An 18,557-nucleotide genomic window follows, 5' to 3' on the forward strand; every position below is an offset into this window, starting at 1 on the left:
TTGGAGTTTCAGCTTCAGCATCAGTCGTCCCAATGAACATTCAGGACCGATTTCCTTTAGGACGGACAGATTGGATCTCCTTGCAGTCCAAGGGACTCTGAAGAGTCTTCTCCAACATCACAGTTCAAAAGCATCAATTCTTTGGCGCTCAGCTTTCTTTATAGTCCAACTCTCACATCCATACATGACTACTGGAAAAACCATAGCCTTGACTAAGCAGACCTTTGTTGGTTTTTAATATGCTGTCTAGGTTGATCATAGCTTTTCTTCCAAAGAGCAAGCGTCTTTTAAAAATTTCATGGCTGCAGTCACCGTCTGCAGTGATTTTGGAGCCTCCCAAAAATAAAGTCTCTTCGCTTTTTCCATTGCTTTCCCATCTGTTTGCCATGAAGTGATGGGACCAGATGCCATGATCTTAGTTTTCTGAATGTTGAGTTTTAAGCCAGCTTTTTCACTCTGCTCTTTCACTTTCATGATGAGGCTCTTTAGTTCATTTTCTGCCATAAGGCGGTGTGCAGTGTTGTCTGCATATCTGAGGTTATTGATACTTTCCTCGGCAATCTTGATTACACCTTGTGCTTCATCCAGCCCGGTGTTTCTCATGATGTACTCTGCATATAAGTTAAATAAGCAGGGTGACAATATATAACCTTGGCGTACTCCTTTCCTAATTTGGAAACAGTCTGTTGTTCCATGTCCAGTTCTGACTGTTGCTTCCTGACCTGCATCCAGATTTCTCAGGAGGCAGGTCAGGTGGTCTGGTATTCCCATCTCTTTAAAAATTTTCTACAGTTTGTTGTGATCCACACAGTCAAAGGCTTTGGCATAGTCAACAAAGCAGAAGTATTTGTTTTTCTGGAACTCTCTTGCTTTTTCCGTGATCCAGTGGATGTTGGCAATTTGATCTCTGGTTCCTCTTCCTTTTCTGAGTCCAATTTGAACATCTGAAAGTTCATGGTTCACATACTGTTCAAGCCTGGCTTGGAGAATTTTGAGCATTACTTTGATAGTGTGTGAGATGAGTGCAATTGTGCAGTAGTTTGAACATTCTTTGGCATTGCCTTTCTTTGGGATTGGAATGAAAACTGACCTTTTTCAGTCCTGTGGCCACTGCTGAGTTTTCCAAATTTGCTGGCGTATTGAGTGCAGCACTTTCACAGCATCATCTTTCAGGATTTGGAAGAGCTCAACTGGAATTCCATCACCTCCACTAGCTTTGTTCATAGTGATGCTTCCTAAGGCCCACTTGACTTTGCATTCCAGGATGTCTGGCTCTAGGTGAGTGATCACACCATCTTGGTTATCTGGGTCATGAAGATCTTTTTTGTATAGTTCTTCTGTGTATTCTTGGCCACCTCTTCTTAATATCTTCATGTAAGTCAAGGTTACCTTAATTTGTCATTGTTGTGGTTGATGTTGAGAGGTTGCAGCAACCACTGATACTGCCGTAGTTCCCATCCTGGGAATTTTCGAGCCCTTCAAAATCACAGGGCAGGACTGGGCCCAATATACTTGGTACACTGTCCCCTGTGAATAGTAATCTCTAACAGCAGGTATCTTTGCTGTGGTGCTACTTGGCTTTCTGATGGCATTTTACAGGGCTGTTTTCAGATGTGAAGGATCCAACTGCTATACAGTGGTGGTAGGAAGTATGTACTTAAAATTGGGGGCTTTTGTTTTTCCAGACTTTTATAAACTTTTTATTTTGTTTTGGGGTATAGCCTATTAACAAAGTACTTTTGGGTGAACAGTGAAGGGACTCAGCTATACATATACATGTATTCATTCTCCCCCAAGCCCCCTCCCATCCAGGCTGGCACATAACGTTGAGCATAGTTCTGTGTGCCATGCAATAGGTCCCTGTTGGTTTTCCATTCTAAATATAGCAGTGTGTACATGACCTTCCCCAAATCCCTAACTATTCCTCCCCACCCCCACCCCCCCAGCAACCGTAAAGTTCCTTTTCTAAGCCTGTGAGTCTCTGTTTTTTTTAAGTAAGTTCATTTGTATCATTTCTTTTTCGATTCCCCATATAAGGCATGTCATATGATATTTCTCCTTCTGTCTCACTTCACTCAGTATGATACACTCTAGGTCCATCTATGATGTGGCAAGTGGCATTATTCTTTTTAATGGCTGAGTGATATGCCATTGTATATATGTAGCACATCTTTATCCATTCCTCTGTTGATGGACATTAAAGTTGCTTCCATGTCTTGGCTATTATAATCAGTGTTTATTTTAGCATATTTTGTCAGGGAGGTTCAAGGACAGGAAGGTAAGGTGGTAAAAAATATCAAGGAGAATCAGGACTGGATTTTGTGAAGGTAGGTCACTGGTGACTTTTGAGAAAGTTTCAGTAGAAGTTTGGGCAGAATGCACATTGGTAGAATTTAAGCAAGTGAATGGGTATGAAGCAACTGAAAATACATACCTTTTCTTTGAAACAGACCAGAGAGAGGAAGGTTAATAGAGGAAAGCATGGATGTGGGGAGATTCCTTGTTTTAAAATAGGCACCCTGCACTTTATGGTGGACTGGAAGGAACCAGTAGACAGGAGAGATGAAGGGGGTGTGTGGGATACCCTAGGTGGCAATACTCTATAAATTGAAAGGTGCTGGAGGCCGTAAGGTTAGGCCTGGGCAGGAGAGACCTTAGTAGGAGTAACTTGCTCACTGCATTCCTCCGTCTTATGCCAGACCCTGTGAGAGATGTAGAGATTTCCCATAACTCCTCTAAAGAAATATACACTCACTTGCATGCTATTACAGGTGACTTAAATAGATATCTTACAGCTGATTGTTACTGGAAAAACAAACCTCTACTCAAAATTTTTAATAATTATATCTGAAACAATTCAGAGTCTAGAAAATAACACATCTGGCAGAGAGACTGCAGAGAGAACTCAATATGATTTTCCTTCTCAAGCTGGCAAGCCATCTACTTGAAAAGATGCTGGATTATAACAACATGGAAAGGAAAGATACTAGAGTAAAAAAAAATTCCTGGGTCATTTCAGGAAAAAAAGTAGTGAGTTTCATTTTCTGATGTTTGTACTCTTCACATCTTGTCAACAACTTCTGGTTGTGTTGCCAGACTCCCAGCATCCCAGAAATCACCTTGTAATTAAAGGCTTTCATTTTCATTTTGTCCCATAATCACTTGTGATTTCTTTATCATCAGTAGAAGCTGAATGGTTTTATATTTTTCCTGGGCAGAATATTCCCTAAGGGAAATATTCAAGAGCCTTTTTGGTCGCTCCCTGGAATTTTTATTTTGTGTGTCCTTAACTGTATTTGATTTACAGGAATTACTTCTTAAAAATTGAGTACTTTCTAGGAAGGATACTATTCAAAGATGGCAGTCTTTTTTAATAATTTAGGGAATTACAGATACATTTTGTTTGCATCCTATAAGGTCCTGATTGCTGGACTTTGGGCATACACCAATACCAAGATAGGCCTAGGAGGTAAAATTGTGACATGAATTTGAGAACATAAGAAAAAAAACAGAAAATGATTTGTGAATCCTATCAAGATGTTAGCAGTCAGACTGAACATAGAGGAAAGAGTTTTTAAAAAAGGTAAATTAGCATCTGTGCCCTGGATTATTTCATAGGAGACTGAAAATGAAGTAGTCTGTCTCTCCTTTTTCATTGAAAAAATGTTTTGTTTTTGGATTTTCTTAATACGTATCCCACACCCCCCTTCATCACTCCTGTCTATTGGCTCCTTCTTTGAGTCTACCATAAAGTGCAGGGTGCCTATTTTAAAACAAGGAACCTCCCCACGTCCGTGCTTTCCTCTACTAACCTTCTTCTCTCTGGTCTGTTTCAAAGAAAAGGTATACATTTCCACTTGCTTCATACCCTTCACTTGCTTAAATTCTACTACATGTCCACTCAAGTATGGAGCCACATAGGGCTGTGAAGAAATAGAAGCTATTTCCTTTGCTCTGAGGTGATTTGCAGTCTGGTTGGAAGACAAAACACAAGTGAATCAAGTAGGAATCAAAAACAAAAATGGAGGGATATAAGGAGCTGAATGGGTGTCAGAAGTGCTGCTGCTGCTGCTGCTAAGTCGCGTCAGTCGTGTCCGACTCTGCAACCCCACAGACAGCAGCCCAACAGGCTCCTCTGTCCCTGAGTTATAGTTTAAAGGGCTAGTCTCTATACAGTACTGTTTTCATTGTGTGGTCCTATGTTTTAAAGAATTGTATTGAACACATTTCCCTTTTATGTATATGCTGGTTATTATGCTTGCATTAGGAGTATTATCCCTAATCCTTATTTTGCTTTTTCACAGAAAATAAGTCTTTAACTATTACTAGATAATATTGTGAGTTGGTTAAAACTTCATAATATATATGTATATTCTTAGCCAGCCACATATTCATTGCACTACACCACATGTTCTCAGAACTCACAAATGAGCGACAGCAGCGTCAGCCCTTCGCATTACAGAACCTTATGAGTTTATGTGCATTAAATTTTAAAGCTAAATTTCCTATGTTTTCCAGACTAAAAAAAATAGTTTCTGATGTTTACTTCATGTATGTACCCCAATGGATTGTGTCACCCACTCCAGTTTGAGAAACGTTCCCTTGAGACAGTATGGTTTTGTCAGTGAATGTATTGTTGAGGATTAGTTTGACTATAGATAATGGGGACCTGAAAAATACTACCTTAAACAAGACAGTTATTTTTCATTCACATAAAAGAAGTATGGAAGTAGGCAGTCTTGGGCTGAGACGGTGGCTCCCAAGATATCTGGGATCTAGGTGCCTTCCATCCTTTATTCCTTCAACTCCAGGGTGTGGCACTCATATTCTAGGATGACTGTTTAGAAAGCAGCCGTGACTCCAGCTTTAAGCAGCAGGAAGGAGGAAGGAGATGAAGAAGGGCAGGGACTTCCAACTTTAAGGAAGATTTTCTGGAAGTCCCACAGAATACTGCTGATTACATCTCAGGGGCTAGAAGTTTGTACCTGGCTGTATCTAGTCTAAGGGAAACTAAGAAATGTCTTTTAGCTGGGCAGCAAAGTGCACAATTAAAAATTGGAGTGCTGTTCTAAGAGGTAATGGTGAGAGTTCGGGTTGACCTCTAGGCTGTAGCAAGTGGAGGTAGGGAGTCTTCATGCTTTTCCTTTTTTTGGTAACAGCTTTGGTAATATCCACACACATTATAATTCACCCATTAAAAGTTTACAATTCAGTTGTATATAGAATATTCGAGTTACATAACCATCAGAATCATTTTGGAAAATTTTATCACCTTATAAAAAACCTCACTATTCTTTTGGTAGTCATTCCCTATTCCTCCCTCCTCTAGTTCCCTTCCCCTGGAAGTCACGAGTCTACTCTCTCTGCATTTGCCCGTTCTGGACATTTCATATAAATGGAATGACACAACATGTGTTTCTTTGTAACTAGCTTCTTTCACAAATTGTAATGTTTTCAGGTTCATCCATGTTGTAGCATGTATTAGTATCCCCCCACTTCATTGTTGAATAATATTCCATTGTGTAGATAAATCACATTTTGTACATTCATCAGTTGTTAGATGTTTGGTTTGTTTCTACTTTTTGATGGTAATGAATAATGCTGCTGTGAACATTCATGTAAATTTTTTGTGTGAATACATTTTTATTTCTCTTGGAGTTATGAGTAGAATTGCTGGGTCATAGATATAGCCAGATCCTTCGCCCAGTTTTAAATCGGATTGTCTGTCTAGTTATTATTGAGTTGTAGGAGTTCTTTACATGTTGTGGGTCCACATCAACCTTGACTGCAACGAGAGATCCCAAGTCAGACCACCAACCTAAGCTGCTTTTTTCTTATTCAGTTGTAGGAGTTCTTTATATATTCTGGATATAGGTCCCATATCATTTTCTCCTATTCTGTGGATTATCTTCTCATTTTCTTGATGCTATCCCTTGAACCACAAAAGCTTTAAAATTTTTTATGAAGTCCAATTTATCTTTCTTCTTTGTTTCTTGATATTTGTGAATACACTGTTCACAATACATTGTGAGAAATGTATTTTTTAACCAAAAGATGGAAGCAACCCAAGCGTCTGTTTGCAGATAGATGGATAAATAAGATGTGGTATATATCAGTACATACAATGGAATATTATTCAATCTAAAAAGAAAGGAAATTCTGATACATGCTACAAAGAGAGGAAACCTCCTAGACATGCTGAGTGCAATAAACCAGTCACAAAATGACAAATACTGTATGATTCCACTTACATGAGGTAGTTAGAGCAGTAAAATTCATAGAGGTAGACAGTGGAATGGTGGTTGCCAACAGTGGAAGTAGGGGAGATGGGGTGATAATTGTGTAATGAATATAGAATTTCAGTTTTAGAAGGTGAAAAAAGTTCTGGAAATGGATGATGGTGATAATTGTACAACAGTGTTGAATATATGTAATGCCACTAAAGTATTTACTTAGAAATTGTTTAAATGGCAAGTTTTCTGTGTATTTTACTGCATTTTAAAAAATATCTTGTAGTTTTAGCTCTTACATTTGGGTCTGTAATCCATTGTGAGTTAATTTTGTATATGATGTGAGGTAGTGTTCTAACTTCCTTCTTTTGCATGTTATCTGTTCAGTTGTCTCAGCGCCATTTGTTGAAAAGGCTGTTTTTTCTCCATTGGATTGTCTTGGCATCCTGTTTGAAAATTTACTTGACCCTAAATGGGAGGGCTTATTTTTGGATTCTCAAATCTACTCTATTGATCTATGTTAGTTGCTCAGTCGTGTCTCTTTGGGATCCCATGGACTCTAGCTTGCCAGGCTCCTCCATCCATGGAATTCTCTAGGCAAGAATACTGGAGTGGGTAGTCATTCCCTCCTCCAGAGGATCTTCCGTCCCAGGGATCGAACCCAGGTCTCCTGCATTGCAGGTGCTCTTTACTGTCTGAGCCACCAGGGAATTGTTTATTGTTTATATCTTTATAACAGTGCAATACTGCCTTGATTACTGTACCTTAAATAGTAAGTTTTGACATCAGGAAGTGTGAGTCCTTTAACTTTGCTGAGTCCTTTAACTTTACTCTTCATTTTCAAAATTGCTTTGGCTGTTCTGAGTCCGTTGAATTTCCTTTTGCATTTTCTGATCACTTGTCAGTTTCTGCAAAGAAGCTGGCTCAGATTTTGATAGATCGTAAGAGTCTGTAGATTGATTTGGAGGGTATTGCCATTTAACAGTATTGGCCTTTAGTCCTTAAACATGAATGTCTTCCCATTTAGATCTTTTATTTCTCTCTATATTTTTTAAAGTTTTTAGAGTATGCTTCATGCTTTTTTGTTACTTATTCATATTTTATTCTTTTTGATGCTGTTGTAAGTGAAATTGCTTTCTTAATTTCAGTTTCAGGTTGTTCATTACTAGGGTATAGAAATACAATTGATTTTATATGTTAATCTTATATCCTGTAAATTGCTGAATTTATTATTTCTAATAGCTCTTTATAATTTTACTTCTTTTCCAGTCTGGATGTCTTTTATGTTGTCTTCTGCCTAATTGCCACAACCCCCTTAGAAGTGGCAAGAGTGGACTTTCTTGTTTTGTTCCTGTTCTTAAGGAAACCTTTCAATATTTTCACCATCAAGTATAATGTTAGTTACGGGGTTTTAGTATGACTTTTTGATGCCACGTGGAAAGGTGTTACTAGCATTTTATCTTATATTTTTCGTGTGCTAATAGAGTCTTGTGCCCCGTGGGCAGAAAGTATGTGCTATAGATTAAAGCTATCATGGATTCTCATGCATTTAGACAACACTTTTGTTTTGTTTCAGCAATGGCTGCCATCCGGAAGAAACTGGTGATTGTTGGAGATGGAGCCTGTGGCAAGACTTGCTTGCTCATTGTCTTTAGCAAGGACCAGTTCCCAGAGGTGTATGTCCCTACGGTGTTTGAGAACTATGTGGCAGATATTGAAGTGGATGGAAAGCAGGTGAGTATACTTTTCAGAATAACTGCTACTGTTTTTTATGTTAGGCTATTCATAGAGCCTTGAGAGAATTAGGTCTCTTTGTCTCTTCAGTACACAACAACAAAAAGTTAAAATGAGAAATCTGTTCTTGCCTTTTCAGTTCAGTTCAGTCGCTCAGTTGTGTCTGACTATTTGCAACCCTGTGGACTGCAGCACGCCAGGCTTCCCTGTCCATCACCAACTCCTGGAGTTTACTCAAACTCATTTCCGTTGAGTTGGTGATGCCATTCAACCATCTCATCCTCTGTCATCCCCTTCTGCTGCCTTCAGTCCCTCCCAGCATCAGGGTCTTTTCAAATGAGTCCGTTCTTTGCATCAGGTGGCCAAAGTATTGAAGTTTCAGCTTCAGCATCAGTCCTCCCAATGAATATTCAGGACTAATTTCCTTTAGGATGGACAGGTTGGATCTCCTTGCAGTCCAAGGGACTCTCAAGAGTCTTCTCCACCACCACAGTTCAAAAGCATCAATTCTTTGGCACTCAGCTTTCTTTACAGTCCAACTCTCACATCCATACATGACTACTGGAAAAACCATAGCTTTGACTAGACGAACCTTTGTTGATTTTTAATATTCTGTCTAGGTTAGTCATAGCTTTTCTTCCAAGGACTAAGCTTCTTTTAATTTCATGGCTGTAGTTGCCATCTGCATTGATTTTGGAGCCCCCAGAAAGAAAGTCTTGCTCTTTCTGTTGTTTCCCCATCTATTTGCCATGAAGTGATGGGACTGGATGCCATGATTTTAGTTTTCCGAATGTTGAGCTTCAAGGCAGTTTTTTCACTCTCCTCTTTCACTTTCATGACGAGGCTCTTTAGTTCTTCACTTTCTGCCATAAGGTGGTGTCATCTGCATATCTGTTATTTATATTTTCCCCAGCAGTCTTGATTCCACCTTGTGCTTCTTCCAGCCCAGCGTTTCTCATGATGTACTCTGCATATAAGTTAAATAAGCAGGGTGACGATATACAGCCGTGACATACTCCTTTCCCTATTAGGAACCAATCTGTTGTTCAGGTCCAGTTCTAACTGTTGCTTTCTGACCTGCATGCAGATTTCTCAGCAGGCAGGTCTGGTGGTCCCATCTCATTAAAAATTTTCAACAGTTTGTTGTGATCCATACAGTCAAAGGCTTTGGTATAGTCAGTAAAGCAGAAGTAGATGTTTTCCTGGAACTCTCTTGCTTAGTCCAATTTTATTCATTTTAAATTATTATCATCTAGATTATGTCCACATTCATGCGTATTTCACATGAGGAAGCCTTAGAATATTTGTTCTTTCCAGCTTTTTTTATATTTGAAATTTAGTTTGTTGCCAAATGGTTAATACTAAAATGAACCTTGGTATGGATGGTTCTGTCATAGTATTTCATTAAGTGCTGAAGTTTGAGATTACTAGGTCAATGTGTTCTTGCTGATTATGCTTCTCAAAGGGTTGTACGGCTCTGTACCAGCAACAGTGTGACATTTAAACAACATGCTCACATTTAGGTTTTGGGTTTTTTTTTTTTTTTTTAATGTCTTTTGACTTTAACATAAACAGGCTGCTGCATTTGCTTCAGTTACTTGTCACTGGCAGTGAGGACAGTGTTTCCTCCTGTCTGCCCTGAAAGCCCACCAGCAAGACTGGAGCAAAACTGCTGAAATTAGAATTGTCTCTCCCTCTTCTCCTCCCTTTTGTTGTCAAAATAATATCCAGGTCCCTGTCCATCTTTTGAAGAGAAATGAAATTCTCATTGCAAATGGGTTAGCTGAAAAGAAAAGTAGAACAACGGGCTATTTTCCAACACAGTCCTCTTAGGCATTCAGTCACATGTCTCATGGTGCTAGCACCTAATTTATTGGCTTCCACAATTCTGTCTTTTTTCTTCCTTCTCCTGTTCTTGCTTTCCTGCTGTCCCTTTCTGTCCTAGTACTACCTAACCTCGTTTTGTGGGACTGTGTGTGGAAAGCACATTAGGCCAGCTGCTTCGAATTCTAGGGTTCGTCATTACAGGATGCCTTGATACTTCTATGACCATGAGTAAGCTGTCTAATCTTGGAGCCACTTTGATTTGTAAAGTGGTTTAAGCCATTTTACGGTTGACAGCAAGGGTCTGTGAAGTGACTGAAGGCATTTGGAAGCACCAAAGCACTTGACATATTGGACTGGACAAGAACATATTCAACACCCCCTATTATAGTGTCCCCAGTAGCCGTGTGGGCCACAGTGGCTGCTCTCAGGCCATCAGGAGCCCCATGGCGCCCTTCTGGTCACGAATGGATGAAAAAAACCACAATGAATTCGTGCCTAAGAGAACTTTGTCTGGGTCCTATACCCTGCAGGTAGCCCATAAGTGTTGCCAATTCAACTTTCAGTCAGTTCTCTGAGTGGATGCTTGGGTACAGGTTTCTGTGGGCTTCATAGGAAGATTGGTTTTGTGTAGAGACAGGGCCCAATTCTGACAAGCTGGTGAAAATTTGGGCCTGCTGTCACATACCAGACCTCTCACCCAATTTAGATAGCCCCCGCCCCGGGCGCCCCCCCCCCCCCCCCCCCCCCCCCACACACACACACATACACAGAAAGACCCAGTGGCTTGAAGGAAACAAACAGGTTTAGGTTGGTGTTTTCATAGCACATTTCTCAAAAGGTGTACTGAATGTATATTGTTTATAAGTTTATATTGTGTATATTGTTTATATGTTTATCTTGTCATTTAGAGAATGACAGCTGTTGGTTGCTATGTGTCTGCAGTCAGAAGTTGGGAAAGTCTTTTCCATTTGTGGCAGTATATGTTTGGGGGGTACTATTGGCTCTTCTGTCCTCTTGGAAGCATCATCTTTGCCTTGGGGTCTTGGAATGACCAGGATCTTTTTACCCTTAAGAAGTATAGGGATTTTGACTTAAAAACCTTGAGGAATGATCAGTGAATATCTTTCTTGCTGTGCCTGACCCTGGCAAAATGAAAGCCCTTGAACCAGGGAGAGGAACCCTGAAAAAAGGGTACTCGATCTGGAAGAGGGTATCATATCCTAGCTACCTACCTCAGAGCAAGTCAGTATCCCAGGGTGAGAGAGGGCGCCTCGTGCGAATGTTCTCATAAGAGTATGCACCCACAGATCCCAGGGAGCCATCCAGGATTCTAGGTGGTTATGGGCCAGGGAATAGGTGTGCCAAAAATGGAAAGGCCCTGACATGAGACAGGCTTGGCACCCTGGAATCATTTATCAGGAGACAGAGTTAGCTCTTCTGTCTGACTGAATGCTCATGAGGTGTGGGGGTGCCAGGGGAGTGGGATTTGTGAGAGAATGAGCTGTAGCATCCTGAGGTCAGACCGGTTGTGAGGGTTGGGCATCAATATATTATGGATTCCTGTACCAAGCTGATGGTAATATGCGTGACAGAGGCACAGTGGGACTTGAAGTTGTGAGTGACACATCCTGGGGCAGAGGTTGAGGGTGGAAGAAATAATTAGCCATCAACTTTAAGGTAGGAATAATATTTAGATACTGAACACTCTGAAGGTGTTAGGAGGAGAAGGCTACTCGAGGCATTGGAGGGAGAACTCCTTGGGCCACAAGAGCTAAAAACCACTGTGACTGTAAGAAGTGACTGGGCTGAGTACAGTCCCTGACAGGCGTGGGGGTGGTGGAGTCCTGTCCAAGTCCAGGTGTCTGCCCCTCCTCCCACTGGAAAGTGAACAGGTTCCCAAGGTGAAAGGAGTACCCCCTATCTATATGATGCTTTCATTGAGACATTTTTTTTGAGCAGTAAAAGCAGAGCCATAGGCCTTTCCTGTCAGCTCAGACCTTGCCCAACACCCAGGATGGTCACTTTTCTTATCCATCAATTCAGATACAATCTTGTTTCCTCATTGGAGCAGAGTGATGAGACAAGGTAAGGAAATGGTTGAGTGAGACTGTATTAAGAAAAGTTACTTGTTCTGGTTTTTCCCTGTCTTGCCTTGTATACCTGGTGGGATGGTTCATTCACTTTCTTTCCTCTGTAGAATGTTATTTGTGTACTTATAAGTACTTATAAGCTACAAAATTACTTTTGACTTGACACTAATAAAACTGACCATTTTTGTATTTTACTATGTGGACAGTCTATCATTTGAAGGTACAGTGGTTTCACTTCTTCTGAAAGTAAGTAGTGGGATTAACCTGCACTCTTATGTTCATTTTTCCTGTCATAGGTAGAGTTGGCTTTATGGGACACAGCTGGGCAGGAAGATTATGATCGCTTGAGGCCTCTCTCCTACCCGGATACCGACGTTATACTGATGTGTTTCTCCATTGATAGCCCTGATAGTTTAGGTGAGTAGCCCTGCAGCCTGACGTTTGTCGCTGCCTGTGTGGTGGTCAGTTTTTGGTTTCTCAGGTCCTTTCTGGACATCAAGTGGCTGAAAAGCATACATGAGTTTCAGAGGAGATCATAAGTGGCCAGAGTCCTAGAGTCTCAGGACTGTAGACCCTGAGCCCTGAATCCCTTTTCAGCTTTGGTCTCCCTTGACTGCCATGTTCACCTTGTAAAGTAGGTGGGTTCCAATAGAAAGCTATTTTTTGCCCTCCTTTCTTTTTTTAAAGTGGACAGGGGTTGGGGGTGGGCATGCAGCATGCTCTGACCAGGGCATTGAACCTGTGCCCTCAGCAGTGAAAGCACGGAGTCCTAACCACTGGATATCCAGGGCATTCCCCAAAGCTATTTTCTGGACTGAGATTTGGGGAAGGCTTTTTTTGGGTGTCCACATCTTTTTTCAGTACTTAATGTTGAGCCTGCTGCCTCCCAACATCTAGACTGATGATTTGCTGATTCCTAGTGGTGTTTTTAAACCCCTGCTTTAGCCCTTTTTTATATAAAGCCCCTCAGCTAGTGGATAGAGACTTAAACCTGACATTACACTAGCTCAGTTGGTCACATGTTACAGAAGCTGCTTTCCTCCAAAGAAAAAAAAAATGTGTGAAAGATGCTGATCTCTTATTCTGCAAAACAGCACCGGGGCCTGAAACAGAACTTGCTTTCGGTTTGTACTAAAGATGATAAAACGTCTTGCTCGGTGCTGTGGTGCCCTGTTTTAACAGGGCAGTGGATGGGGCAAAGACACTGTCATTATTACCACAGATGACAGTTTGAGGGCTGGCTGGTGGCCTGGGCTGTTCCTGGGGGGTTAGGGTGGAGTGACTCTTTGTGTGTCCTTCTTGTACTCACGTAAATGACAATACTGAGGGGTGCTCTGAGACTTAGATCCGTTTGCTCAGCGTCATGCAGCCCAAGGAACCAAGTTGAGATGGAGCCTCCTGTGTGATACTTCCCAGGACTGAGACTGTGGGTACTGCCTGCCATTGTCTCACTTTGGTTCAACAGTTGTGTTTTAGTTTCGGTTTTCAAATTAATCTGGCTTCCTTTGGTGGGACTCTGCGGAGGCCCTTGAGGCTGAACTTTAGAGAGAAAATGGACACCTTCCATTGAAACACACACATGATGAACTTTGCCTAAATCCTGTAGGAATGAGGAGTGTGCACCCTTTGCCGCCTCATCTAGGGTATAATCCTTGAGGGACAAGAGTACCTTCAGAGCAAAATATTACTCTTATTCTGTCTTACTTTTTTTTTTGAACACTGTATATCTCCTGGTCTCAAGAAATCTTCTGCTTTTGACCTCTTGTCTGTTTACTGTGACTTGTTTTTTGCTATCCCCTCACCCAGAGAGCAGGTTCTAGGGAGGAACACAGAGGTAGAAAGCAGAGGGAGATTGAGCTCCCTCTCAGGATACACCTGGGGGTGGGGTGGGGCTGATGCTGTGCCTTCACTGGTGGTCTTGGCAGGAGTATCATAGGTAGGTAGGGCCCCTTTGCTGACCTTAGTTACCTTAGTTTTGCCAAGGGCCTTTTAAAAGTTCTCTCATTTTGGCTAGGGAGTAGCAGAGAATTCCACTGGTAGTTTGCCCCAGTAAAATGTGTCTTGGGAACTCAAAAGTTTATATCAAGAAAATGAAAAGCTAATGTCAACCAAACATTGCAGTTTGCTTTTTATGTATGGTTGGATGTTAGACCATAGCCCAGAGTCTGGGTGTAGAATAACAAGTTTGATCAGCAATCAGAATGTTGGTGTGCAGGTTTCAGCCCTGTTGCTGGCCGATCCTGTGTAAAAGGCCAAATAGTAAATAGTTTAGGCTTGTCAGCCGTGTGTTCTCTTGTTGCATTTCCTGAATTTGCCATAACTACTCAGCTATACTGTTGTAACACAAAAGCAGTCATAAAAAATATATCCATGAATGAGCTTGGCTCTGTTCCAGTAAAACTTGACTTATAAAAGTAGACTCTGGATCTAGATAAGAATTAATGGAATTCACAAGGACATCCAAAGCACTCCACTGTAAATCTGTGTAAAGTGATGTGTCCTGATATGATCAGATTACTTTGAGAGTAGGAGCAATTATAGGTGATTGCCATTACTGAATTAAAAGGTAAAAAAATTAAATTTTAAAATTATTCATGAAAAGTGAACATAAGAGAGGCAGTTCATTTTATTTTACATGTCCTGGATTCTGGAGGTGGGGAGACTATTAGAGTAATAATTTTGTATGTTTAGCAAATAATTATTGAGCACCTACTTATAGAACCTATATTCTAGATAGAGACAGAAGAGCCAAAATCTAAATCTGATAGCAGGAAAGGTTACAAATAACATTCATGGTGGTGGAAATGGAATAGGCTGTGGTAGTATGTAGTGTTAGAAGATGACCACATGCTGCTGGTCAGGAGCCTCACTGAAAAGGAGACCTCTGAGCATGGGTGAGAGAGGCCAACAAAAGACTCCCCAGGTGGAAGGAAGGAGTCCAGTGTGCTGTGCTGTACAGAGAGCGAGGGTTGCAGAGCCATGTGGTTAATGGTGTGGACCTCTCCTTTGATCATGAGAGAGATGGGAACTCTCAGATGGTTTGAACACAAGAGAGATGTGTGTGATCTCACCTACTCTTTAAAGTGATCACTGTTGCAGCTTCACTGAAAACTGACCACAGGGTGCAGAGCCAGGAGCAAGATTGACCACCCAGGCTGTTGGGCTTCAGTGTCAGATATGCTGGCCCTTGTGTCTTTATTGCTCTGCAGTTCTTAAGGACCCCTTTGTTCTAGAATAAGGCTTTGAGTTTTAAGTTGTAACATTAGTGATTGACTGTAGCTGCTGTAGCTGCTCTAGCAAAGGAGGAAAGTATCTGTCTTGTGGGCTGAGGAGTGGAGCATTGAATTGAGTTTTCTGACCTTACTCATATAATTTCTCTACATTCTAGCCAGAAGGCAGGGCATCTTTCCATATTGTAACTCCTGCCTTTTGGTGTTGAAGTCAGAGAGTGAACAGTTTACGCCTAAAACATAGTGCCAAATTATGTTCAGTACCATTTAAATGATCATCGTACTAAGTATGCTGTACACATTGAATCAGAATAACCTCATGTGGAGTCTTAGTTATCTCCATTTTGTAACGTCATCCCTGACTCTGAGATGCTCAAGGTGGTGGGTGTGGGAGGTTGAACTCAGGCCACCTTATCTAAATTAGTATTGGCAAGAAGCTGCAACTGGTCATGATTCATTTTCAGAAGCCACTGAAGCCCTTTGAAATTCCAGTAACCCAAGGGTAGGTCATTCTGAAGGCCCATGAGTAAGGTGTAGAGAAAGTGTGTGAACCCTGGGCTAGCTGTAGCCACAGCCGCAGAATGGGGACTCCTGTAAGCTGTGGTCAGAATCATCCAACAGTGACGTGGATGGCTGGCCGGTGGGGCAGGGGGCACCATTGTGGAGCCACCCCGTGTTCTGAATCCTTTGCTCCTCTGTAGCCTTCACCTGGCACCACCTGCAGGAGATGAGCTCCTTGGTATGACTGAGAAAAGCTGGTGATTCTGTGCTTAAGAGAAAGGGGGTTAGATTTTGCTTTTTCATGGTTTTGAAACTAGTGAAATTCCATTATATGTCCAGCATGATTCTGAAGTTTCTTCACAATTTAACTAGGGCTTCTGGAGATTCTTCAAGATAATTATGTGTATTTTGCTGCTTTCAGAAAACATACCAGAAAAATGGACTCCGGAAGTCAAGCATTTCTGTCCCAACGTGCCCATCATCCTGGTTGGGAACAAGAAGGATCTTCGAAACGACGAGCACACAAGGCGGGAGCTGGCCAAGATGAAGCAGGTGGGTCTGGGGTGGGGCTCTGTCTTCTGTAGCATTGGGGACCCTGGACCCACGATGGGAGATTCAGGGAACGAGGCAGAAACCCACATAGGCCAGGCTGTTTCAGAGAGAGTCCCAGAAGCCTCTGTCTGTGCCTCATGGACTGAGGCCTGCACAGAGGGTCCCTAAGGCTCCCTAGTCCTGTAAGATGGGACCTCTCTCGTGCAGATTGCCTCCCTGAGAAGGGACCATCACAGCAGTAGTCAGTGTGTCAGATGCAGGAGCTTTATCAAGCTCTCAGTCTCCCTGTCCAGTTATTACCTTCGTATACATGAGGCTAGAGATAAATTGGTGGCAACTGAAGGATCAGGCAACCTGGGAGTCCAAACAGAGAGCCCCTAATAGCCTTTTAAAAGTGATGGGGCTGACACCTTGGCTTCTGAAGTCTTTTAGCGGAGTTAAAATGCTCTGCACCTACTTACTATATGTAACACTGTTAACTAAAGTGCTCTCTTCTCTTTGCTAGGAGCCAGTAAAACCCGAAGAAGGCAGAGATATGGCAAACAGGATTGGTGCTTTTGGGTACATGGAGTGTTCAGCAAAGACCAAAGATGGAGTGAGGGAGGTTTTTGAAATGGCCACGAGAGCTGCTCTGCAAGCCAGACGTGGGAAGAAAAAATCTGGGTGCCTTGTCTTGTGAAACCCCTGCTGCAAGCACAGCCCTCATGCGGTTAATTTTGAAGTGCTGTTTATTAATCTTAGTGTATGATTACTGGCCTTTTTCATTTATCTATAATTTACCTAAGATTACAAATCAGAAGTCATCTTGCTACCAGTATTTAGAAGCCAACCATGATTATTAATGATGTCCAACCCACCTGACCCACCAGGGTCCTTCTGACACTGCTCTTAACAGCCCTCCTCTGCACTCCCACCTGACACACCAGGCGCTAATTCAAGGAATTTCTTAACTTCTTGCTTCTTTCTAGAAAGAGAAACCATTGGTAACTTTTGTGAATTAGGCTGTAACTACTTTATAACTAACATGTCCTGTCTGTCATCTATCAGCTGCAAGGTACTCTGGTGAGTCACCACTTCAGAGCTTTACTCCTTTTAACAGATTTCATTGGCATAGCTCTGGGTGGCTATCCAGTTTTTTGAAAATGTGCTCAGCCAGAAAGGCCCAAATCCACGCAGCTGTGGTAAAGTTACAGTTCTGTGGTTTCATGTTAGTTACCTTATAGTTACTGTGTAATTAGTGCCGCTTAATGTATGTTACCAAAAATAAATATATCTACCCCAGACTAGATGTAGTATTTTTTGTATAATTGGATTTCCTAATACTGATATTTGTCATCTTCACAGAAAGTGTATTGGTTTTTTTTTTTTTTTTTTTTAAAGAAAGTGTATTTGAAAATAAAGTCAGATGGAAAATTCATTTTTTAAATTCCCGTTTTGTCAGTTTCTCGGATAAAAGATGGCCATGTCCCCCCATTTCGGCCCCACATGTTCCAGTACCCCCTTCCCCAGAGCTGGGCTAAGTAAGTAAGAATTCAGTCTTCTGCTTGAGGCACTTAGACACTCAGAAGGTGGCATAACCTGTCTCACCTGGACTGCAGGGTCTGGCTCTGTAGTTCACAGTGCTCTTTCTTCTCACTGTATCCAGGTTCCCTCCCAGAGGAGCCGCCAGTTCTCTTGGGCGGCCCTCAGTTTCTCTCTCCTCTCCAGCTGACTAAACTTTTTTTCTGTACCAGTTAATTTTTCCAACTACTAATAGAATAAAGGCAGTTTTCTAAACTTCCTGTATCCTGGTGTTTGTGTTGCTCTCTCCAGGGCTGGGAGTGGGAGGATGAATTCTGCCTAGCTCACCTTTCCTTCAGGGGGCAAAGTACCAGCTTGCCCACCCACTCCCCCAAACCGGCACTAACCTGACTTCAGCCAAGGAGGTGGGAATGAGTATTTTGTCACGTTCACGTTCAGAGGCGGGTGGAGTAGGGAATACAGCCTACTGAGGAGTAGGAGGTATTCCAAGCAGTCATTCTTCCATACAAATCTCAGGAGTGTGATACTGTCCTCTTCTTACTACCTGTCCATTCTCAGTGTCTTTTACTGGCAAGCCTGAGCTCCAGATGAAGTTGACTAGGTACGAGGATGGTCTGAAATCCACTTCAGTCTCCTTGGCCCTGCATGCTTTTGGGCTCCCCTCCAGGAGTCTGGAGCAGGGCCTTAACAGTGACCCCAGAAACCCTGTGTAAAGGCAGTGCTGCGCTGGGGGTGTCAAAGTAGGCGGAACACCGGAGGCTAGGATGAGAGCACAGTCTAGGGTAGCGCCAGAATGCAAGGTTAGGAGAAAGCTGGCTTTTGCAGTCCCATCCCTGACTGCCTGCCCCCTTCTCCGCAGCACTGCCCACCCT

The 18,557-nt window shown here is 42.1% G+C and overlaps 1 protein-coding gene across 1 annotated transcript in view; it reads left to right on the plus strand.

The window, feature by feature from the left end:
* The window catches only part of RHOA (ras homolog family member A), a 50,363-nt gene extending 32,423 nt beyond the window's left edge, over window positions 1–17,940 (plus strand). The window contains exons 3-6 of the mRNA XM_070777234.1: window positions 7,807–7,964; window positions 12,178–12,298; window positions 16,034–16,164; window positions 16,670–17,940. Of these exons, the coding sequence (XP_070633335.1) occupies window positions 7,809–7,964; window positions 12,178–12,298; window positions 16,034–16,164; window positions 16,670–16,843 (582 nt within the window). The 5' untranslated portion in view covers window positions 7,807–7,808 and the 3' untranslated portion in view covers window positions 16,844–17,940. The remainder of the gene's footprint in view (window positions 1–7,806; window positions 7,965–12,177; window positions 12,299–16,033; window positions 16,165–16,669) is intronic.
* Window positions 17,941–18,557: the final 617 nt, after the last annotated feature.

Source organism: Bos indicus, chromosome 22 (genome assembly GCF_029378745.1).
Source record: "Bos indicus isolate NIAB-ARS_2022 breed Sahiwal x Tharparkar chromosome 22, NIAB-ARS_B.indTharparkar_mat_pri_1.0, whole genome shotgun sequence".
Lineage (NCBI taxonomy): Eukaryota > Metazoa > Chordata > Mammalia > Artiodactyla > Bovidae > Bos > Bos indicus.